Raw genomic sequence first — 20,371 nt, forward strand, 5'->3', positions numbered from 1 at the left:
TAAAATGTGGGGAGAGGGGAGAGAAAGCCACCAGGTTACAGGTGAAACCTGGATGGGGAGGGATGAAGTAATGAGCTGGGAAGTTGATTGGTGAAAGAGACAGAAGGCCATGGAAGAGAAAAAGGAGAAGGAGCACCAGAGGGAGGCGATGGGTGGGCAAAGAGATGAGGTGAGAGAAGGAAAAGGGGATGGGAAATGGAGAAGGAGGGGGAATTGGGGGGCATTACTGAGTGTTTGAGAAATCGATGTTCATGCCATCAGGTTGGAGGCTACCCAAATGGAATATACGTTGTCCCTTCAAGCTAAGTGTGGCCTCATCATGACAGTGGAGGAGGCCATGGATGGACATATCGGTATGGGAATGGGAAGTGGAATTAAAATGGATGGCCACTGGGAGATCCCGCTTGTTCTGGCGGATGGAGCATAGAAGCTCAGCAAAGTGATCTCCCAATCTATGTCCAGTCTCACCAATGTAGAGGAGGCCACACCAGGAGCACCGAACACAGTAAATGACCCCAGCAGACTCACAGGTGAAGTGTCACCTCACCTAGCAGGACTGTTTAGGGCCCTGGATGGTAGTGAAGGAGGAGGCGTAGGGGCAGGTGTAGCACTAGTCCTGCTTGCAAGGATAATTGCCAGGAAGGAGATCAGTGGGGAGGATCGAATGGACAAGGGACTCGCGTAGGGAGTGACCCCTGCGGAAAGCAGAAAATGGGGGGGGAGGGAAAGATCTGCTTGGTGGTGGGATCCTGTTGGTGTTTGCGGAAGTTGCAGATAATTATGTGCTGCATGCAGAGGCTGGTGGGGTGGTAGGTGAGAACAAGAGGAACCCTATCCCTGTAGGGTGGCGGGAGGATGGGGTAAGAGCAGAAGTACATGAAGTGGAAGAGATGCTTTTCATAGATGCTGCCTGAATTGCTAAGTTCCTCCAGCATTTTGTGTGTATTATGAAAGATATAAGTGTCGTGAACTGAGAACCCGTCTTTGGAATGACACATCTACAACAAACATTCTCAAAATCAGCTGCAGTATGGATTTTTAGTTTTGTTTTTCCAGTAATGTGTTTTAATGATCAAATCAAATAAGCACTCTTGAGTGCCCTGTACAGCGTTACATTTTCATTTCCCGTAGCACCATCATTATGACTCAGAATAAAAGTCAATGCAATGTCAGTTAATGAGAAAGTATTACATTGGTACATGATGTACCATTCCGATTCATTCCATTCTAAGGTTTATTCTACTGTCATGGTATCTCACCAGTTGTATTCCCCAAATAAATCTAATGTTCCAACTAGCTAGACCTGTTAGATTCTTTCCTCTCGGTTTTCCATTGTTAAGAGGGGACAGGCTCACAATGAGCTTGAGGGATCATCTCTTCTATGCACTTTCCTCTTTAGAAACTTTAACCCTCCTGGATAACATAACATTTTGGAGATAAGTGCCAGGAAAGTTTTCGTCTTAAACTTGTGAAATCTTCAAGCATGTCATTTTACAATCATCAACTTAAAATCATGGAAGCACTACAGCACAGAAATAGGCCCTTTGGTCCATCTAGTCTGTGCCAAACTATTATTCTGCCTAGTCCCATCGACTTGGACCTGAACTATAGCCCTCCAGACCCATCTTAGTACACTAAATATTTCTGGTTTACAACAGGAGGCAAAGGAGAAAATGGGGTAAACTTTTGACATTTATTCTTTGCGGTAGAGATGAAATTTAGTTGACGTTGAACACTCGCTTCTAAAATTGGATTCCACTGAAGTCAAACATGAACTTCAATACATAATTGTTATTATACACCAAGTCTAGAGCATGCAATCGAAGCTGATTTTCCATAATTTACTGCATTAATACTGCAACCGCAATTCAAAGTTAGTTGTAAAGGTGCTGAGAATCATAAAAGGCTTCATTTAAATGCAAATTTTTTCCCCAGAAAATTTACAAAAAGCTGTTCACAACATAAAAAGAAAAATCTTGATGTTAAGTCTGCAGAAGGAGGATTTCACCACTTAGTGTATAAGATGCTAACACATAGGAGTAGAATTAGACTATTCAACCCATCGAGTCCGCTCTGCTATTCCACCACGGCTGATCTATTATCCCTCTACACCCCATTCTCCTGCCACCTACCCATAACCTTTTATGGCCTTACTAACCAAGAACCTATCAACCTCCACTTTAAATATACCCAATGATTTGGCCTCCACAGCCATCTGTGGCCATGAATTCCACAGATTCACCACGCTCTGGCTAAAGACATTCTTCTTCACCTCTGTTCTAAATGGATGGCCCTCTATTGTGAGGCCGTGCCCTCTAGTCCTATACTACCCAGCACGGGGAGAGGTTAACAGGACTTTATCACAGCTCGGGGCATTCCGGAGTTTGGAGTTCAATTCAGGTGCTGTTCTGTAAGGAGTCTCTGCACGTCCTCCCCGTGGAATGGTGGATTTTCTCCGGGTGTTCCGGTTTAGTCCAAAGACGTACCAGGTAGGTTATGTAGTCATTCTTTTTCCATGACTGGGTTCGGGTTAATCGGGGTTGTGGGGTTGTTGGGGTGGCTTGGCTCAGAAGGCTGGAAGGGTCTGCTCCATGCTGTATCACTAAATAAATAAATAGGAAATGTCCTCTCCACATCCACTTTGACAAGATCACCCTCGTTTTTTCCTGAACTCCAGTGAGTACAGCCATCAAGCATGGCCTGTAAATTTGAACACATCCAGAAAATCTGTGGGATACCAGTTAACCCTTTGCACACTGGGTGCTGCAGAAAACTTCACCTGTGCCCAAGGCCCAGAAGTCAGAAACTACAGCCTTGATCACTGGTGGCCAGAAATGTGCCACCTCGTTCATCCTCTCCCGAGGCCAGACTTGGGAGCTCCATGGCTGGTAGCCCACTGGCTCTGGGGTGGGGAAAGGAGAGCTGATTATTGCATTAGAAGAACCATCAGCTGATATTGTTGGGGGTGGGGGGAAGGGTTGTTGGAAATCACACTAAATTTTTGAATGGGGAAGGTAGTCTGGAAGGTGTGAGTGGTGCCAAGAAGTGACCTGGAAATGGTTGTTTAATTGTCACCTCATCTGAATAAAAGTGATTTTCAGTCACATTGTGTCAAACATGGCAGAGCTATTCAGTCTAATTTCGAGGCACTAACGTCCTTCGACCTTACTGTGAGCATAACAATTCTGCTTCCTCATCAGTAAATGCTCAAGTAGTCAAAATTATCCAGAACTCTCAGAGGTATTGATCATTCCCCTATTCTCGAGTAAGGCCATTTATAATGCTTTTTTGTTCAAAACAGGAACAGATGTCAAAATTTTGGCACTTTTTTTCAGTTCTGCAATAATTTATGAATTAATTGACATACCTGCTGTTTCCATGTTCTGTGCTTCGACAAACATGAAATATTGGCTGGGTTTAATTTCTCCCTGTAAAGTTAGCCGATGTAGTGAGAGTCTGCATGATGCCGATGTAGAGGCACTGTCTTATAACCACCTTCACCAACAGTTTTCAGAAAGATCCTCCTGCAAAACAAGATTAAAACATTTTTTGATCAAAGAAAAGGCAAAACAAAAATTACCCGTGAACATGGACCATCCAAGCCATTGCTGTCTTCTCACTGCTGCCATTGGGAAGAGGATACAGGAGCCTTAGGGCCCACACCACCAGTTTCAGGAACAGTTATTACCCTTCAATCACCGTGCTCCTGACCCAGAGTTGGATAACTTCAACAGTGAATAGATCCTACAACCTATGGACTCTACAACTCATGTTCTCAGTATTATCAATTAATTATAATGGGCTGAATTCATGGTTGAATGTGCAATGCCTTTGTACAAATGTTGGGACTGCAAATTCAAGCGATCTTGAATTTTTCCATGGAGAGAGGGATCATACTCAGAGCTAGACTTTTTCACCCATGGCAGAAGTAATGCATCGCGCCAACATCTACCCATTAACCCTAACAGTAAACTCAACTTTTTTCATTCCTTGCTCTGAGAACAAAGAACATTATAGCGATTCAGCCCATGATGTTTCAACCTACTGTAAGATCAATCTAACACTTTCCTCCGTCATAACAGTCCATTTTTCTTTCATCCATATGCCTATCTAAGAGTCTCTTAAACATCCTGGAAGTATCTACATCTACCACCACCAAGTTTCACTCACCTACTTCTCTCTCTCTGTGTAAAAAAAGCCTACCTTTGACATCCTTCAATACTTCCCTTCAACCACCTTTAAGTTATGCCCCCTGGATTTAGCTATTTCCACCCGGAGGAAAAAAGTTTCTGGCTGTCCACTCAATCTCTGCCTCTTATCATCTTGTACACCTCTATCAAGTCACCTTTCATCCTCCTTCGCTCCCAAGAGAAAAGCCCTAGTTCGCCCAACCTATACAAGTACATTGTAATCCACGTACGATCCTTTTTGTTTCTAACAACTTTAGCTTATAAGCAGTTAGCATTGAATCAAATTACAGAGAACTGCTAACATGGTGTTCTCTTGACATGTTTTTCATATTGCAGAAAGCAGCCTTGAGTGAAACATTTAAATAAGGGAGGCATAGAAGGCTATAGTCCTAATGTGGGCATGTGGGGCTACTGTAGATGAGCAAAAGGAAAAAAAATAGAAATAATGGGCTGAAGGGCTCATTGCTATTCTGTATTTCTCTATGTTTCTTTAACTAATAATGACTGAAATTTAAAAGATTTACACATTAACATAGAGTACTCTGATAGTTTATTACTTGCACAGTGTGCAAGGCCAAAGTCTCTAAACATAGGTCAACGATATTACACTGAGGTAAAGAAAAGAGTAAACCAAGAAATTGTGACTAGGAGGCCCTGAGTGCAGACGTCGAATTGGAATTATTGTTAAGTGTGTTTGCTGGATGGATTCTAGTGAGCTGGAAGACTTGCCCTTCTATAATTAACACACAACCCTCTATAAACCCGCAAACTGCAGGATGACTTCAGATTGAGCAGGCTAAGGGCTCTGTTTCTAAAGAAACTGAACTTAAGTAGGCATCCATGAAGTGAGTCGGAGAGGTTGCAGGGCCAATATCAGCAAATTGGAAATAATAAATCAATGAAGTTCAAAGGATTATAACTGTTTCAATAGCGGAAAAAATAAAGTTAAAGGGTGTGACACAGAGGTTTGAGTTTGGCAATTGGAGAAGAATCATTGTAATTCAGCCACTTTACAATAACATAGTATTAGTTTCCCAAATTAAAGAACTATCCCATTTGTAATTGAATGATGCAAATTAATTACTGGGAGGATTGCTATTATTTAAAATCACTGTTCTAAGTGGCTAAGTACGTGCATAAAACTAATAACACTTCGATAATACAGTTTTCTTGGGACTTAGACTGAAGTGGAGTTAGGATCAGAATCAGGTTTATTATCACTGATATATGTCCTGAAATTTGTTTTCTGGCTGCAGTACACTGCAGGATATAAATATCACTGTAAGTTACTATAGTAAATAATAGTGTGAAAGAAGAATAGCAAGCTAATGTTCTTGGGTTCATAACTCTGGTCACAGAGAAGAAAAAGCTGTTCCTAAAAAGTTGAGTGTGTGTCTTCAGGGTCCTGTACGGCCTCCCTGATGGGAGGAATGAGAAGAGGGCATGTCCCAGTTGGTGAGGGTCCTCAATGATGGATGCTGCCTTCTTGAAGCACCACCTTTTGAAGATGTAGATTTTTTGCATATTGGATGATAATCCATTAACACTTTCAATTCACTTTTTTTAGACATGCTACACAGTAATATGATACACTTCCCAGTGAGCCAGCCAAATTCAAAGACACGATGATACAATATCCAGTGTGCTTAAAATCAGAATGGGAACAAGGACCTGGTGTGCCAAATATGAGCATAGGACAGGGAACAGCATCCCAAGGCCAGATACCGAATCACCAGGATTTATGGACAAGGAGCTAGCAGGTTATTGGAGTTTCACTGCATGAGTCCGGTTTGTTCTCAATCTCCATCAAGATGTCCAATGACATTCCTTGATACAAAATGAACCCCAAAGAAAATCAATAGAAGGTAAGGAGCTTAATTCAATCTAATCTGACCAATTAAAAAAATCACATCCTTCTCATTGCATAGACGCTTTCTGACCTGCTGCGTATTTCCAGCATTTTCTGTTTTTAACATCAGATTTCCACCATCTGTATTTTTACTTGCACATGACTGGGTTCCGTCCAAGTAAATTTGATGGTAGAATTTATTCTAACATTTATGGTACTTGTTTCCTAAAACAGAGGATATAGCCTTATCTGATCTAATGATGCTAATTAATTTCAGAGAGCAATGCTATTATACGAGATCATTGTTCACAGTGCTGCTCTTCTGTATCAAATGTTGCCAATCTGACCATCTGTTTGTCACATTTTCAAAGCCCTATGTTCCGATTATTCTTGCTCAGCAAACACAGCAGGTACCACTTTGTTCCCAAGTACAAGCTCTCCATGCATCACACCTAACCTCGAATCTAAGCACTGCACCTGTCTGTCTGCGGATTCGTTTGACCTCAAGCTCCTCTCCAACTGCAAGCTGGATAGCTCCTACTTTTAGGATGCAGAGCAGACCAAGGGAAGGTCAGAAGGATGGTTGATTTGAGTCTACTTGTCTCCTGACTGAAAAGGGAATTTGGATCCGATCGAGACCCGATCCTTGTATTTATATGATGGGTTTGACATAGTGCTAGCTCAGACGAGACAATGTGTGCTGCTGTAATTGTATTTGTATGTGCGCAACTTAAACAGTGAGGACTGTCTACAATTACAGCAGGTGTACTACAGAGGCAGCCGCGGATCCACTGCCTGTAATAAACACCGGCTGATTTTTCCATTGTCCTCAGTTTGCACACAAAATATGGCCTAGGTCCCAAGTGGCCTTTCAAAAGTGAAAGTAAGGCCATTGTCCCATTTAAAGCGACTTTTGGGAGACGACTGGTGGAATAAAAAGAAAAATGCTGGAAAACATTCAGTAAGTTTGGCGGTAGCTGTGGAGGGAGAAAGAGAGATAACATTTCACAATGATTCTTTGACAAAATCGGGAAAGCAAGGAAACAAGTTAGTTCAGATGAAGAACCTTCAACCAGGAATGTTAACATATTTTTCTTTCCCTAGATGCTGCCTGACCTGCCTTGACCCGGTAACTTTTTAATACTTTTATTATGGATTTCCAGCATTTTATACATTTTCATAACAATGCCATTGGAAAGAGCAAAAGGAATACGATGAGAGAGACCAAGTCACATTTGTTGACAATTACATACTCTCAAACATCCAAATTGGTTGGTTCGAAGGGCATGCAACATTTGTGGGCTGCCCCCAGCACATCCTCGGACTGTGTTGGTTGTTGACGGAAAATGGCGCATTTCACTGTACGCACTGATGTTCTGATGTACGCGTGACAAATAAAGCTAATCTTTATTTTTATCTTTGGCTGCCTCCTCAGAAGAAATATACTGTACAGTCAACCAGAAAGGAGTTATGAGTCCACATTGCATTAGTATCTTGCTGTCAAACCCTGTTTTTTAATGGATGACTTCCCTCATTTAGCTCGCTGCTGACAAGAAGTGGAGCCTCTGCTCGCTATCTTACTCTCTCAGTACCAGAGAAGACTTCCAACTGACTGCAGTGTAGTTCAATTAAGATAGCATACTACACTGTTAATGGAAATTAAAATCATGACCATTCATATATAATTATCCAAATGTCAAAGATTTGAATTTCTTTTCTTATAATGATGTTTATTATTCAAAGGGCAGCTCATATCTCAGTGTTATCCCATTTCCTCACAGGTCACTGAAAACAAACAGTTTCACTGCTTTGTTTTGTTACAACAGATCCTTCTTAAAGTTTTCCTGGTCCGACTTGAAAGAGTGCAGAGAAAATTTACAAGGACATAGAAACATAGAAAATAGGTGCAGGAGTAGGCCATTCGGCCCTTCGAGTTTGCACCACCATTCAGTATGATCATGGCTGATCATCCAACTCAGAACCCTGTACTTGCTTTCTCTTCATACCCCCTGATCCCTTTAGCCACAAGGGCCATATCTAACTTCCAATGAACCGGCCTCAACTGTTTCCTGTGGCAGAGAATTCCACAGATTCACCACTCACTGTGTGAAGAAGTTTTTCCTCATCCTGGTCCTAAAAGGCTTCCCCTTTATCCTTAAACTGTGACCCCTCGTTCTGGACTTCCCCAACATCGGAAACAATCTTCCTGCATCTAGCCTGTCCAATCCCTTTAGAATTTTATACGTTTCAATAAGATCCCCCCTCAATCTTCTAAATTCCAGTGAGTATAAGCCTAGTCAATCCAGTCTTTCTTCATATGAAAGTCCTGCCATCCCAGGAATCAATCTGGTGAACCTTCTTTGTACTCCCTCTATGGCAAGAATGTCTTTCCTCAGATTAGGGGACCAAAACTGCACACAATATTCTAGGTGCGGTCTCACCAAGGCCTTGTACAACTGCAGTAGAACCTCCCTGCTCCTGTACTCAAATCCTTTTGCTATGAATGCCAACATACCATTTGCCTTTTTCACCGCCTGCTGTACCTGCATGCCCACCTTCAATGACTGGTGTACAATGACATTGCTGGGATTTGAAGACTTGAGTTACAGGGACTTTAGTCATTAGAGTGTAGGAAAAAGAGGGGAGATTTGATAGAGGTATACAAAATTATGAGGGGTATAAGTAGGGTAAATGCGAGCAGGATTCTACCACTGAGGGTGTGTGAGACAAGAACTAGAGGTCAGGGGTTGAGGATGAAAGGTAAAATGTTTAAAGGGAACCTGAGGAGAATTTTACCCCATCACCAATAATATGCCGTGTTCTCATTCTTAGCATCAGGAAGGAGATACAGAAGCCTGAAGGCACACACTCAATGATTCAGGAACAGCTTCTTCCCCTCTGCCATTTGATTTCTGAATGGACATTAAACCCATGAACATGACCTCTCTACTTTTTTACTGTTTTTATTTTTGCACTACCTACTTAATTTAACTATTTATTATATATAGTTGCGTACTGCAATTCTAATATTATGTAATGCATCGTACTGCTGCCTCAAAAACAACAAAAATGACATATGCTGGTATACTAAATCTGATTTTAATTCTGAACTTCTTCACTCAGAGGGCAGTGAGAGTGTGGAACAAGCTGCCAGCAGAAGTGATGGATGTAAGGCTCAGTTCTAAGATTTAAGAGAAATTTGGATAGGTACATTGTGTGGAAGGGGTATGGACTAGGCATATTAATAGTTTGGCACAGACTAGATGGGCTGAAGGGTCTGTTTTTGAGCTATGGTGTTCTATGACTCTATGACCCAGACTATCTCCCCAATCCTTACTCTATGAGTCTTGTTAATTAGATTTGGTGTGCTATTTGATCTGTTCTTTTCATTTCTGTAACGAGGGTGTCACCGGTACTGACAGCGTTTATTGTCCATCCTCACTTCCCATTGCGGTGAACTGTTAAGAGTTCAGGAGACAAGCATATTCCCACTGCAGTAAATAGGTGGGATTTTCCAAGACTGTTCACCCAAGTTTGCACTTAAAGTTCTTTTCAAAAACATCTTTAAAGACAAAAGCTTTAAAAAAAACTACCGAGTCAACCTACTGTTGTAACTCATTCCTTACCGTCTACATCGACCCAGCAGGGTTGATCCGTTTTGGGGTCCCGTGCATCCAGGTCTTTTTCCTGCAGTTCATCCATAAATTTTGTTTGTTATTCCTTATTCCATCAGTCACAGTTGCCGGCCACACTGTAAGTGCGTAAAATATATTCCATTAATCTCCACAAGGACTATACGACTGTGATAGCAGAGAGAAAAAAAATTTCATTCCAATACTTAACTCTTTTTAACAATACAAGCGAGGACAAATGTTTATCACAAGTTGGTTTGCTACAGTGGGTACTTAGGTTGCAGGAGATGGTTTATGTGTTTTTTATATAGGTAAATGGAAGGGAGTGCAGGACACAAGGTTAATGCTGCCATTGTTATCGAAATCAATGCTGCTGTAATTACCATCTTCAGAATGAACCAATGGAGAATTTAGTGATCTCTGAAATGAATGAATATAGTTCCATCAATGCTCTAGTGTTTGGGATATGTTAATGTAGTGCTGACAGCTCAAACTCAGTGCTCATAGGGTAAGTTCATGTTAAAAATTGTACTTTTCAGTTTTTTTGCTTTCATAATTTTCTAGAAGCAAGTGTTTAATGATTAGTCCATTTTGATCCACGGTTTATCAATCGATCCACTCAGGTCTACATTTTCACAATCGATACACACCAAGACACTTATAGCAACATGCGTTTATTCTCCGATCTGTGGAGAGATGTGAGTATAATCCATATTATTTTTAATTTTAGTGTCAGATTCCTCAGTTCATATTGTAAGGGCCAGCAGCTTTTGGCATGTAATGCTGAGCTTAGTTATGTAGTCATCATACACGAGTGTACTTAAAGAGTGGGCACGATTTGAATATGTACTATTGCAGCTATGACCAGGCATTCATAATCCACAGTCAAAGGAAAGAATTATTTCCCTTTATGCAATTCCAGATGTCCAAAAGCATTATACTGCCATTGAAATGCTTCAATTATCAGACTATTTATTGACATCTGCCAATGTTTGAAGCTGAGTGGGTTAAATTACACATAATAAAATTTCCATTATTCAGCAAGTAAAGTCAATTTAGTCAAACATTAGCTTAAAGAAGAGGAAACAGAAACTAAGCAACACACACACAAAATGCTGGAGGAACTCAGCAGGACAGGCAGCACCTATGGAAAAGAGTAAAGAGTCGACGTTTTGGGCCGAGATCCTTCAGCAGGACTGGGGAGAAAAAGACGGAGTCAGAGTAGGAAGGTGGGGGAGGGGAAGGAGGAAACACGGTGACTGGTGAAACTGGCAGTGGGGGGGGGGGGGGAGAGGGGGTGAGGGCAAGTGAAGTAAAGCACTGGGGAGTTGATTGGTGAAAGAGATTTCCAGCATCTGCGGATCTTCTCTTGTTTGTGAAACAGAAACTAAAGCAACTTCTGCCAACAAAGCAGGACAATTTCACCAGAAGAAAAACAGTGAGTGCAAAATAGTTACTTACAGATCACGTGCATTAAATGAATCTCAATCACACACAAAATGCACGGTGCTCACTGACAAAGGATTCACGTACTCTGGCTGAATATGTTTGCCACCACAGTCAACAATGGTAACCGTGGTCCACAAAAAGCTACGTGATAGTGACCAGATAATCTGTTTGAGAGTTCAGTATCAGTCAAGGCAATGCTCCCCAAAAAATGCCTCCATCAATAACCCCATCATTTGAGACACTAGATGGGGTCTTAATTCAGCATCCTATACAAAAGTGGCAGTCCTAGGACTGTAACTTGATTTTAAGTCTATAGAGATTTGAATACCAAAATTAGGAAGCTCATTAGGATCATGAGGAGGAACATGGCTGATCTTCCCCCTTTTGATGTCAGTGCGGCATCTACATGGCAACAGCGCCTTGACTCAGTCAGCTCAAAAACTGAGCTGGGGTGATTCATCTGTACGGCCCAGCCAGAAGATCATGTACCAAAGAATCAGAACTTCAAAACACGTCAAAAAATCGCCCTCACCATGGAAATATGCCAATTACCAAATAAAGGGTTAGACCAATTCATAGAGCCATTGACCATAAGAGCATGGGTAACTTCTACGGCTTATTCAGAAAGTTAAGATGCATGGGATCCACGGTGTATTGGCCATTTGGGTTCAGAACCAGCTTACCTATTGAAGACAGAGCGTAATAGTCAAGAGGATTTATTTCAGCTAGAGGATTGTGGTTAGTGGTGTTCCACAAGGGATCTGTATTGGGACCTCTGTTGGTTGTGATCTATATAAATGACCTGGATGAAAATGTAGATGGGTGTGTTAGTAAGTTTGCGGATGACTGGCAAAGAATACAACAGGATATGGATCAGTTTTAGATATGGGCAGAGAAATGGCAGATGGGGTTTAACCCAGCCAAATGTGAAGTGTTGCACCTTGGTAGGTCAAATGCAAAGAGGCAATATACTAACAGCACGATCCTTAGCAGTGTGGATGAACAGAGGGAGCTTGGAGTCCAAGTTTATAGATCTCTGAAAATGGCTACTCAGGTTGATTGGGTGGTTAAAATGGCATTTGGCATGCTTGCCTTTATTAGTTGAGGTGCTGAGTTCAAAATTCAGGAAGTTATATTGCAGCTTTATAAAACTCTAGTTACGATGTATCTGGAGTACTGATGCACCACTACAGCAAGGATGTCAAAGCTTTGGAGAGGGTGCAAAAGAGGTTTACCAGGATGCTGCCTGGATTAGAGGGCATGTGTGAAAACGAGAGGTTGGACAAGCTTGGGTTGTTTTCTCTGGAGTGGTGGATGCTGAGGGGAGATTTGACAGGGGTTTATAAGATTATGAGAGGCCTAGAGAAGACAGACAGTATTTTTCCCAGGGTTGAAATGTCTAATACTAGAAGGCATGCATTTAAGGTGAGAGGGGGCAAGTTCAAAGGAGATGTGAGGGGCAGGTTTTTTTTTACACAGAGAGTGATGGGTGCCTGGAATACACCGTCTGGGGTAGTGTTAGAGGCAGATACATTAGAGACTTTAAAGACATCCATGGAAGGATATGAACATTGTGTATGCAGAAGAGATTAGTTAGGCATTTCATTATAAATGTAATTGGTTTAGCATAGCATTGTGGGGTGAAGGACCTGTTACTGTGCTGTACTGTTCCATGCTCAATGCTCTACATTCTCAGAAATGGCACCTGGCCTCCTTGGGTTCACTATATCATTTCCCTTTCTAACAAATCAAATCAAGTTTAATTATCATTCAAAGCATACATGGATACAGTTGAATGAGGCAGGATTCCTCTGGGGCCCGGGTGCGCAACATACATCCACAATAACGAGAGAGGGAGAGGGAGAGGGAGAGGGAGAGAGAGGGAGAGGGAGAGAGAGGGAGAGGGAGAGAGAGGGAGAGAGAGGGAGAGAGAGGGAGAGAGAGGGAGAGAGAGGGAGAGAGAGAGAGAGAGAGAGAGAGAGAGAGAGAGAGAGAGAGAGAGAGAGAGAGAGAGAGAGAGAGAGAGAGAAAACACATGTATAGTCCAAGTCCCTGAGCAACATGCAAATTGATGGTACAGCTCCTGGCAAGCCAGCCTGTCGTTCCACTGGTCGAACACTAGAGGGCAGCACTGATGGGAGAGACCAGCCTTCAACTGAGCATAGACACCAGGCTACACCACCTCCAGTGTCTTCTCACAACACACACAAAATGCTGGTGGAACACAGCAGACCAGGCAGCATCTGTAGGAGAAGCACTGTCGACGACAGGGTCTTGGCCCGAAACGTCGACAGTGCTTCTCCCTATAGATGCTGCCTGGCCTGCTGTGTTCCACCAGCATTTTGTGTGCGTTGTTTGAATTTTCAGCATCTGCAGATTTCCTTGTGTTTGCTCCAGTGTCTTCTCACTTGGACTGCAGCAGCAGGCAAGCCCTCGCTACAACTGAGGCCACTCTGCTGCCTCGTTGCCTGTTTTCCACCAATCAAGGGAAATAGGCCTGCAGTGTTTTACATTATCAACGTCTAACAGGGTCTTGTGATCGCAGGAGGAACGTCCAAGACAGTCACGCATGGTTACACTGCATGCACCAACTCTGATGCCTTCGAGTAGCAGGGAGCAAAATGATCTGCTCCAAGGTCAGCTCCTCTGAACCTTCTCTGGCCCGTCCACCAGCTTATCTTTCTTTGGCCCATTCACTGGCTTCACCTTCTCTGGCCCGTCCACCAGCTTATCTTTCTTTGGCCCATTCACCGGCTTCACCTTCTCTGGCCTGTCCACCAGCTTCTCCTCCTCTGGCCCATCCACTGACTTCTCCTCCTTTGGCCTGTCCACCGGCTTCTCCTTCTCTGGCCCATCCACCGACCTCTCCTCCTCTGGCCCATCCACCGACTTCTCCTCCTTTGGCCTGTCCACCAGCTTCTCCTTCTCTGGCCCATCCACCGACTTCTCCTCCTTTGGCCTGTCCACTGGCTTCTCCTTCTCTGGCCCATCCACCGACTTCTCCTCCTTTGGCCTGTGCACTGGCTTCTCCTCCTCTGGCCCATCCACCGACTTCTCCTCCTTTGGCCTGTGCACTGGCTTCTCCTCCTCTGGCCCATCCACCAGTCTCTCCTTCTCTGGCCTATCCACCGACTTCTCCTCCTTTGGCCTGTCCACCGGCTACTCCTTCACCAGCCCGAGCGCCAGCTTCTCCTTCTCTGACCCGAGTGCCGGCTCCTTCGACATTCTGGCTGTCTGTACTGAACAACAAACAGGTCAATGATGTGGTAGGCCTGCTGCACCCATTGTTCTTGGAGTCCGGTATAGGCTTACAATCACAAACAACACACTTTTAAAAAGAAAAGTGCGCCTTTGGTTGGCTCTGTGTTCAAATGTGCCACCATAGATTTCCCAATTATTTGTTTTAATGATAGGTATGTGATCTCTTCATTAAAGAAGGCTTTTGGCAAGTTCAGCCCTGATCCACCTTGCATTACACAGAAACAGAAATGAGCTATGTGTTGGTATTTGTTTATTGTTGTCACATATACCAGGATACAATGAAATGCTTGCCTTGCATACTGTTCATACTTGGTGCATTAAGTATAAGGTAAAACAATAATAATGCAAAAAAGTGAAAAAGCTATCAAAAAACTTCAGTGCAGGTAAATGAAAAAAATGCAAGATCATAATGAAGAACATTGCATAGAGATTGTATGTGTACAAGGGATTAGATGTATGTCTCCCATTGGCAAAGGCAGTATGAGACACTGACATAACCATAACCAGTTTTGTCCAGCATCTCAGCAACAAGACATATTTTTCTACAACTTGACATTTACAGTTTTTTTCCCCGTCAGTAAACCAAATCCCTCTTTTGTCTGACACTTAAGCTAGTCAGGCTTACCTCCTCACATCTCATCACATCTCACACATCTATGGCCTTTTAGGACTCTATTTTATGACTCTCTGTTTTGATTCAGGGTTTACAGTTCATGCTTAAAATGCAGGAGGATTTCCACTTTAAATCCCTGTTGAACCTACTGACAGGTGCTTTCACGTTCCTAAAGGAACCTGACATGAAGAAGAATGCAGACCAGAGTCAATAATCAAAGAAGCCTGGCATGACTAATCATTTAGGAAAGTTAGTCAGTAAGGTTTTAAGAGAGGTAAATTATGTCTCACAAAGAACTGCTCAAGTTCTTTGAGGATGAGGGATTCGGGGGATCCTGTAGATGTTGTGTATTGACATTTCCCAAAGACATTTGACAAGCTCCTACATGAGAAGCTGTTACATAGATTAAGAGCCAAAGGTATTTTAGTAAGTATGCTAGTCAGTATGCAATGAAAACTCACTGTCATATACTAAACAAAGAATTGGAATTATTTAGCCGTGTTTAATCTGAACCGAAATAATGAATGGTTCAACCACTGGCCCTCAATTGTTAACTGTTTACATTAGTAACCTATAGGAAGGAACTAAATATAAGATTTCTGAGTGTGCTGATGATATGAAAATAGGTATAAAGGCAGGTTATATTGAGGAAATTATGATTTTGCAAAGGGATATAGATAGAATGAGTGATTCAGTGAAAACCTGGTAAACGAAGTTTAATGTGAGGTCATGCACTTCAGTAAGAGGAAACAAAAGGCAAGCTGAGTATCTACACAGAGCCTGCATATGAATAAGGTGAGTCTCTAACGTTCTCTGTGAAAGGCAGGCAACTAGATACATTTATAGTGGAATTATATAAATAATATTTGAAAGGTTGAGGAATTGAGGGTTATGGGGAATGGCCATAATGCAGTTGAGGCTAGCACTGAACAGCCACGTTCATACTGAATGGTGAAGCAGACTTGAGATTTTCTTCTATTCTTTTGTCAAAGAAATCTTACAATTTATAATGTACTGCTACCACAAAACAGCAAATTCACAACATATGCCAATGATATTAAACCTGATTCATACGTGTAGATAGTGGAGGAGGCTTTCACCTTCAAAAATGAATTTCATTTGGTAATGGTACTCTTATAATGCTGTTCACTACAAAATTCTAAAATTTGCCTCTAGGATTAATGAAACATTGGCAATAAAATCCAAATTAAAACCATGTGTGAGTCGTATCCATGGGACTGTCAGATTTTCATTGATGGTTAGAGAGAAGGGAGGTGTTATGTTTTGCAAATCCAAAATACAAAACTAATTGGAAGCAAAAACAGTTTGCCTTTTGTTTCTTCTTACTGAAATGCATGACCTCACATTAAACTTCGTTTACCAGGTTTTCACTGAATCACTCATTCTATCTATATCCCTTTGCAGAATCATAATCATAATGTGATCATGGCTGATCATACACAATCAGTACCCCGTTCCTGCCCTCTCCCCATATCCCTTGACCCCGCTATCTATAAGAGTTCTATCTAACTCTCTCTTGACTGCATCCAGAGACTTGGCCTCCACTGCCTTCTGGAGCAGAGCATTCCACATATCCACCACTCTCTGGTGAAAAAGTTTTTCCGCATCTCTGTTCTAAATGGCCTACCCCTTATTCTTAAACTGTGGCCTCTAGTTCTGGACTCCCCCATCAGCGGGAACATGCTTCCTGCCTCCAGTGTGTCCAATCCCTTAATAATCTTATATGTTTCAATCAGATCCCCTCTCATCCTTCTAAATTCCAGTGTATACAAGCCCAGTCGCTCCAATCTTTCAACATACGACAGTCCCGCCATTCCGGGAATTAACCTTGTGAACCTACGCTCACTTTCAATCTTGACTATAGCTTAATGGCATCTCTACCTGCTGCTTCCATTGACAAAGCTATTTCAACTGCTCTTTTAAATGTAAGTTGCACTTCAGTTAGGAGTCATTTTTAAATATTTTCTTGTAAGATTCTGCAAACTAAATGTTCTCTGAGTGCATCATTAAACTCATCACCGAACTGGCAATGCTCAGATAATCTCTTCATTTCAGCTACATATACTGAAATGGACTCCCCTTCCTTTTGATTTTGCTTAAGAAAACTTAAGCATTCTGCAATCTATAATGATCTTGGTTGGTGCAGTTAAACATCTAAGCAAACTGTATGCCTTTAATTACAATACATTCAGCAATATTGGCATTCGCTTCTTATTGGCTATTCACTAGCTTTAAAATACTGTTCAATTCACTCAGTATACAATATCCAGTTATCTCTTGTGCAATTGAATGTGTCAATGTAGCCCCCTAGTTCTGCTTTTTTTAAAAATGTATGATTATTATCAACCAGTTCTGTTTATGAACCTGTGGATTTAGTCCGTTTAACACAACCGTTTCTGCCCTTTTCAGAAGAGCACATGCTGTGCCTTTCTGTTCTTAAACTCAAATGACTCGCAGCACTTTTTTAAAAACTCAAACTTCTTGCTGTGCTTCAACAGATAGCTAGTCATCTCAGATTCGCTTTAAAACTTCCTGTTGTCACTGTTAAGTTTTGTAACTCCATGACGTAAAGCAATTGAAAGCAAAAGCACATGGAGCCGGGAATGTGTGCCTTAGTTTCATTTTTACTTTAGCGAGACGCACACGTACAGTATGACATGGCGGCGTGACGCCATATGCTATTCACGTAGTTTTACAAATAATCCGTAATGAATTATTTAAACAAAGAATCCTTAATCAAAAAATATATTTACAGTATTACTCAAATATTAAACACACAACAGGAGGGATATTCTCAAAAAGCTTAATGAGTTTCTGCTGTGCACCAGTAGATAGCAGCCATGATGTTCTGGTAATGATAGAAATTTAACAAAAGGATGAATTATATTTACATGGAGTGCTGCCATTTATATGGAGCATCCGGTATCAAACCAACACCCCCCCCCCCCCCCCCCCCCCCCATCATCTAGGCCATGCCCTTTTCCAGCTATTAACACTGGGCAGGAGGTACAGAAGTCATCCACTAGGTCCAGCACCACGAGCTTCAGGAACAGTTATTACCCTAAAACCACCAGGCCCCTGAACCAAGTGGATAACTTCAATCAATACTGCTATGAACTCATTCTCTGACTTACAGATTCAATTTAAAACACTCTTTAAAATTCAAGTTCTCAGTATTATTTATATCTGCACAGTCTATATTCTTTTGCATATTGGTTGTATGTCAGACTTCATCAGTTTATATTTTTCATAAAACCCCATTGTATTTGTTTTTCCTAAAAATGCCTGCAAGACAGTGAATCTCAGGGTAGTACATGGCAACACATATGTGCTTTGATAATAAATTTACTTTCAACTTTTTTGAATTTTGAATGAAGTGATTTTTCTTGCTTCTGGCATAAAATATAGACCTACGATCTTTTACACACAAGAGATTCTGCAGATGGTGGAAATCCAGAGCAGCACACAGAAAATGCTGGAGGAACTCAGCAGTCCGGGCAGGATCTATGGAGAGGAATGAACAGTCGGCACTTCGGTCCGAGACCATTTGTCAGGACTTCACCTGCACAGATGATGCAGATTTTGTGATCTACAGCCAATTTTTGGAGTTACCTGCCCATTTTCATGGCGCAGTGCTAAGAAGATTGTTTAAAAGGGAACATCAGTTGTAGATGATGCAAAGAAGCTGAAGAGAAGCTCAAAGAGCCTCAGTATCTCAAAACTATCTGAAAGAGACAGCATTGTGACATGTATTTTAAAATTGCTTCCCTCTAAAAATTAACTGCTCTATGTATAATATCTGCTTTAAAAGCTCATCTTAAATAACGTCAGATGAAGCAAGAGTGACAGGTGTGTCACTCCCAATGTTTTAACTACAAAGGGTGTGTGGGAGTACAGTGGTGTAGAAATGAAGATAAGCTACTTGACAGAAAGATTGGTAGGTCTCATCCATCAGCCCAACAGCATAATCCTTCATTTCCACACTACTGTAAATTCACAAGCATATTACCACTACTTAACTGTAGCATGTGAGGAAGAATTGAAGATATAATGGGTATTCTGTTTAAGAGCTGGGATGTGAATAATTTTATTATGTTGTAGTGCTTAGTATTTTGGTAGAAGATGATACAAATGAGGTACTCTTATCTGTAAAAGAACTTGGCATAAAGTCAAGAGGCTCCTATAATTTATATTAACTAATTATTTTCTTACAGATACTGGAAATGCCAAAAATCTGGTTAGTAATTGAACAAGAAAGACAGCAATTTTATTAGAATCACACGTCTATTTAAGAGTCACGGCTGAAATGGTAAGCTGGATATCTTAGTCAAGTGCTCATGGACCATACTTTGAACATATTTTAGATGCCCGGAAGCCAAATGTTGAGAGCTAAGTAGGCAGCCAGAACAACAGACCATAGTGCACTGTGTTGCATATCCGAGGCACGTTGAATTAGCTAATGAAGACTCCCTTAAACCCACCATCAAGAACAGGGGCAGTAGGCATACCATCATTCAGTGATCCTCCAAGAGGCAACCTACTTCAGGGGTGGCGATCCTTTTCTGTGTGCCCAAAACCGACAATAATCTTGTAAACAACTCTCTTATGTGCCATGGTAATTTTGAGCAGAGATTATCCTTGATTAATGAATTAGTAACAATAATTATGGACTTTTTTTAAGGAAAAAAGATAAGTGCTATCCATATTTATGTGTATTCATTGTTTTACTGGTAATAAAAGTATAATAGAGATACATTAAAGTAAATATTTTAGAAAACCTATTCAAAAATTATTAATATTAATCTTTTAAAAAGACAATTAAAAAACAAAATTTCCGAATAGTATTCTTATTGTAACAGCTTGATATGATGCGTACAACAGATATTCAAGGATTTCACAACGAATCATCAATGCCACGTTCTCACAACCATCTATCTGGCGCCAAGCCGGGGTGAGATGTTTCCTGTGAAAACATCTCACTGTTCTCAGGTTGTAAAATATCATTCACTGCTGCACTCGACTGTAAAGGTAATCATTATCGTGGGTGGGGCGGCACTGCATGCCGCATGCCAACAAAAACTTTTTGCACGTGCCATCATTGGGCACATGTCCATAGGCGCAATACCCCTGAGTCGGTCCTTCAGTGTTGATAAGATGACTCACTACCTGACCGTAATAAGACACAGCAGCAGAATTACACCATTTGGCTCATAAATTTGTTCCAACATTCCGTCACGGCTGATTCACAATCACTTTCAACTCCACTCTCCTGCCTTCTCCCTGTAACCACTGATGCCCTTACTAACGTTTAGGGCCAAGACTCTTCATCAGGACTGGCCTAGTGCTGCTGAAGGGT

The 20,371-nt window shown here is 41.6% G+C and overlaps 1 protein-coding gene across 2 annotated transcripts in view; it reads right to left on the bottom strand.

The window, feature by feature from the left end:
* LOC140734236 (neurite extension and migration factor-like) overlaps positions 1 to 20,371 on the bottom strand; it is a 278,558-nt gene that overhangs the window by 26,611 nt on the left and 231,576 nt on the right. For both annotated transcript variants that reach the window (XM_073057928.1, XM_073057930.1), the window contains exons 2-3: positions 9,666 to 9,790; positions 3,368 to 3,524 (exon numbers count right to left, since the gene is read on the bottom strand). In XM_073057928.1, coding sequence (XP_072914029.1) covers positions 3,368 to 3,401 — 34 coding nt within the window. In that variant the 5' untranslated portion in view covers positions 3,402 to 3,524; positions 9,666 to 9,790. The remainder of the gene's footprint in view (positions 1 to 3,367; positions 3,525 to 9,665; positions 9,791 to 20,371) is intronic.

Source organism: Hemitrygon akajei, chromosome 10 (assembly GCF_048418815.1).
Source record: "Hemitrygon akajei chromosome 10, sHemAka1.3, whole genome shotgun sequence".
Lineage (NCBI taxonomy): Eukaryota > Metazoa > Chordata > Chondrichthyes > Myliobatiformes > Dasyatidae > Hemitrygon > Hemitrygon akajei.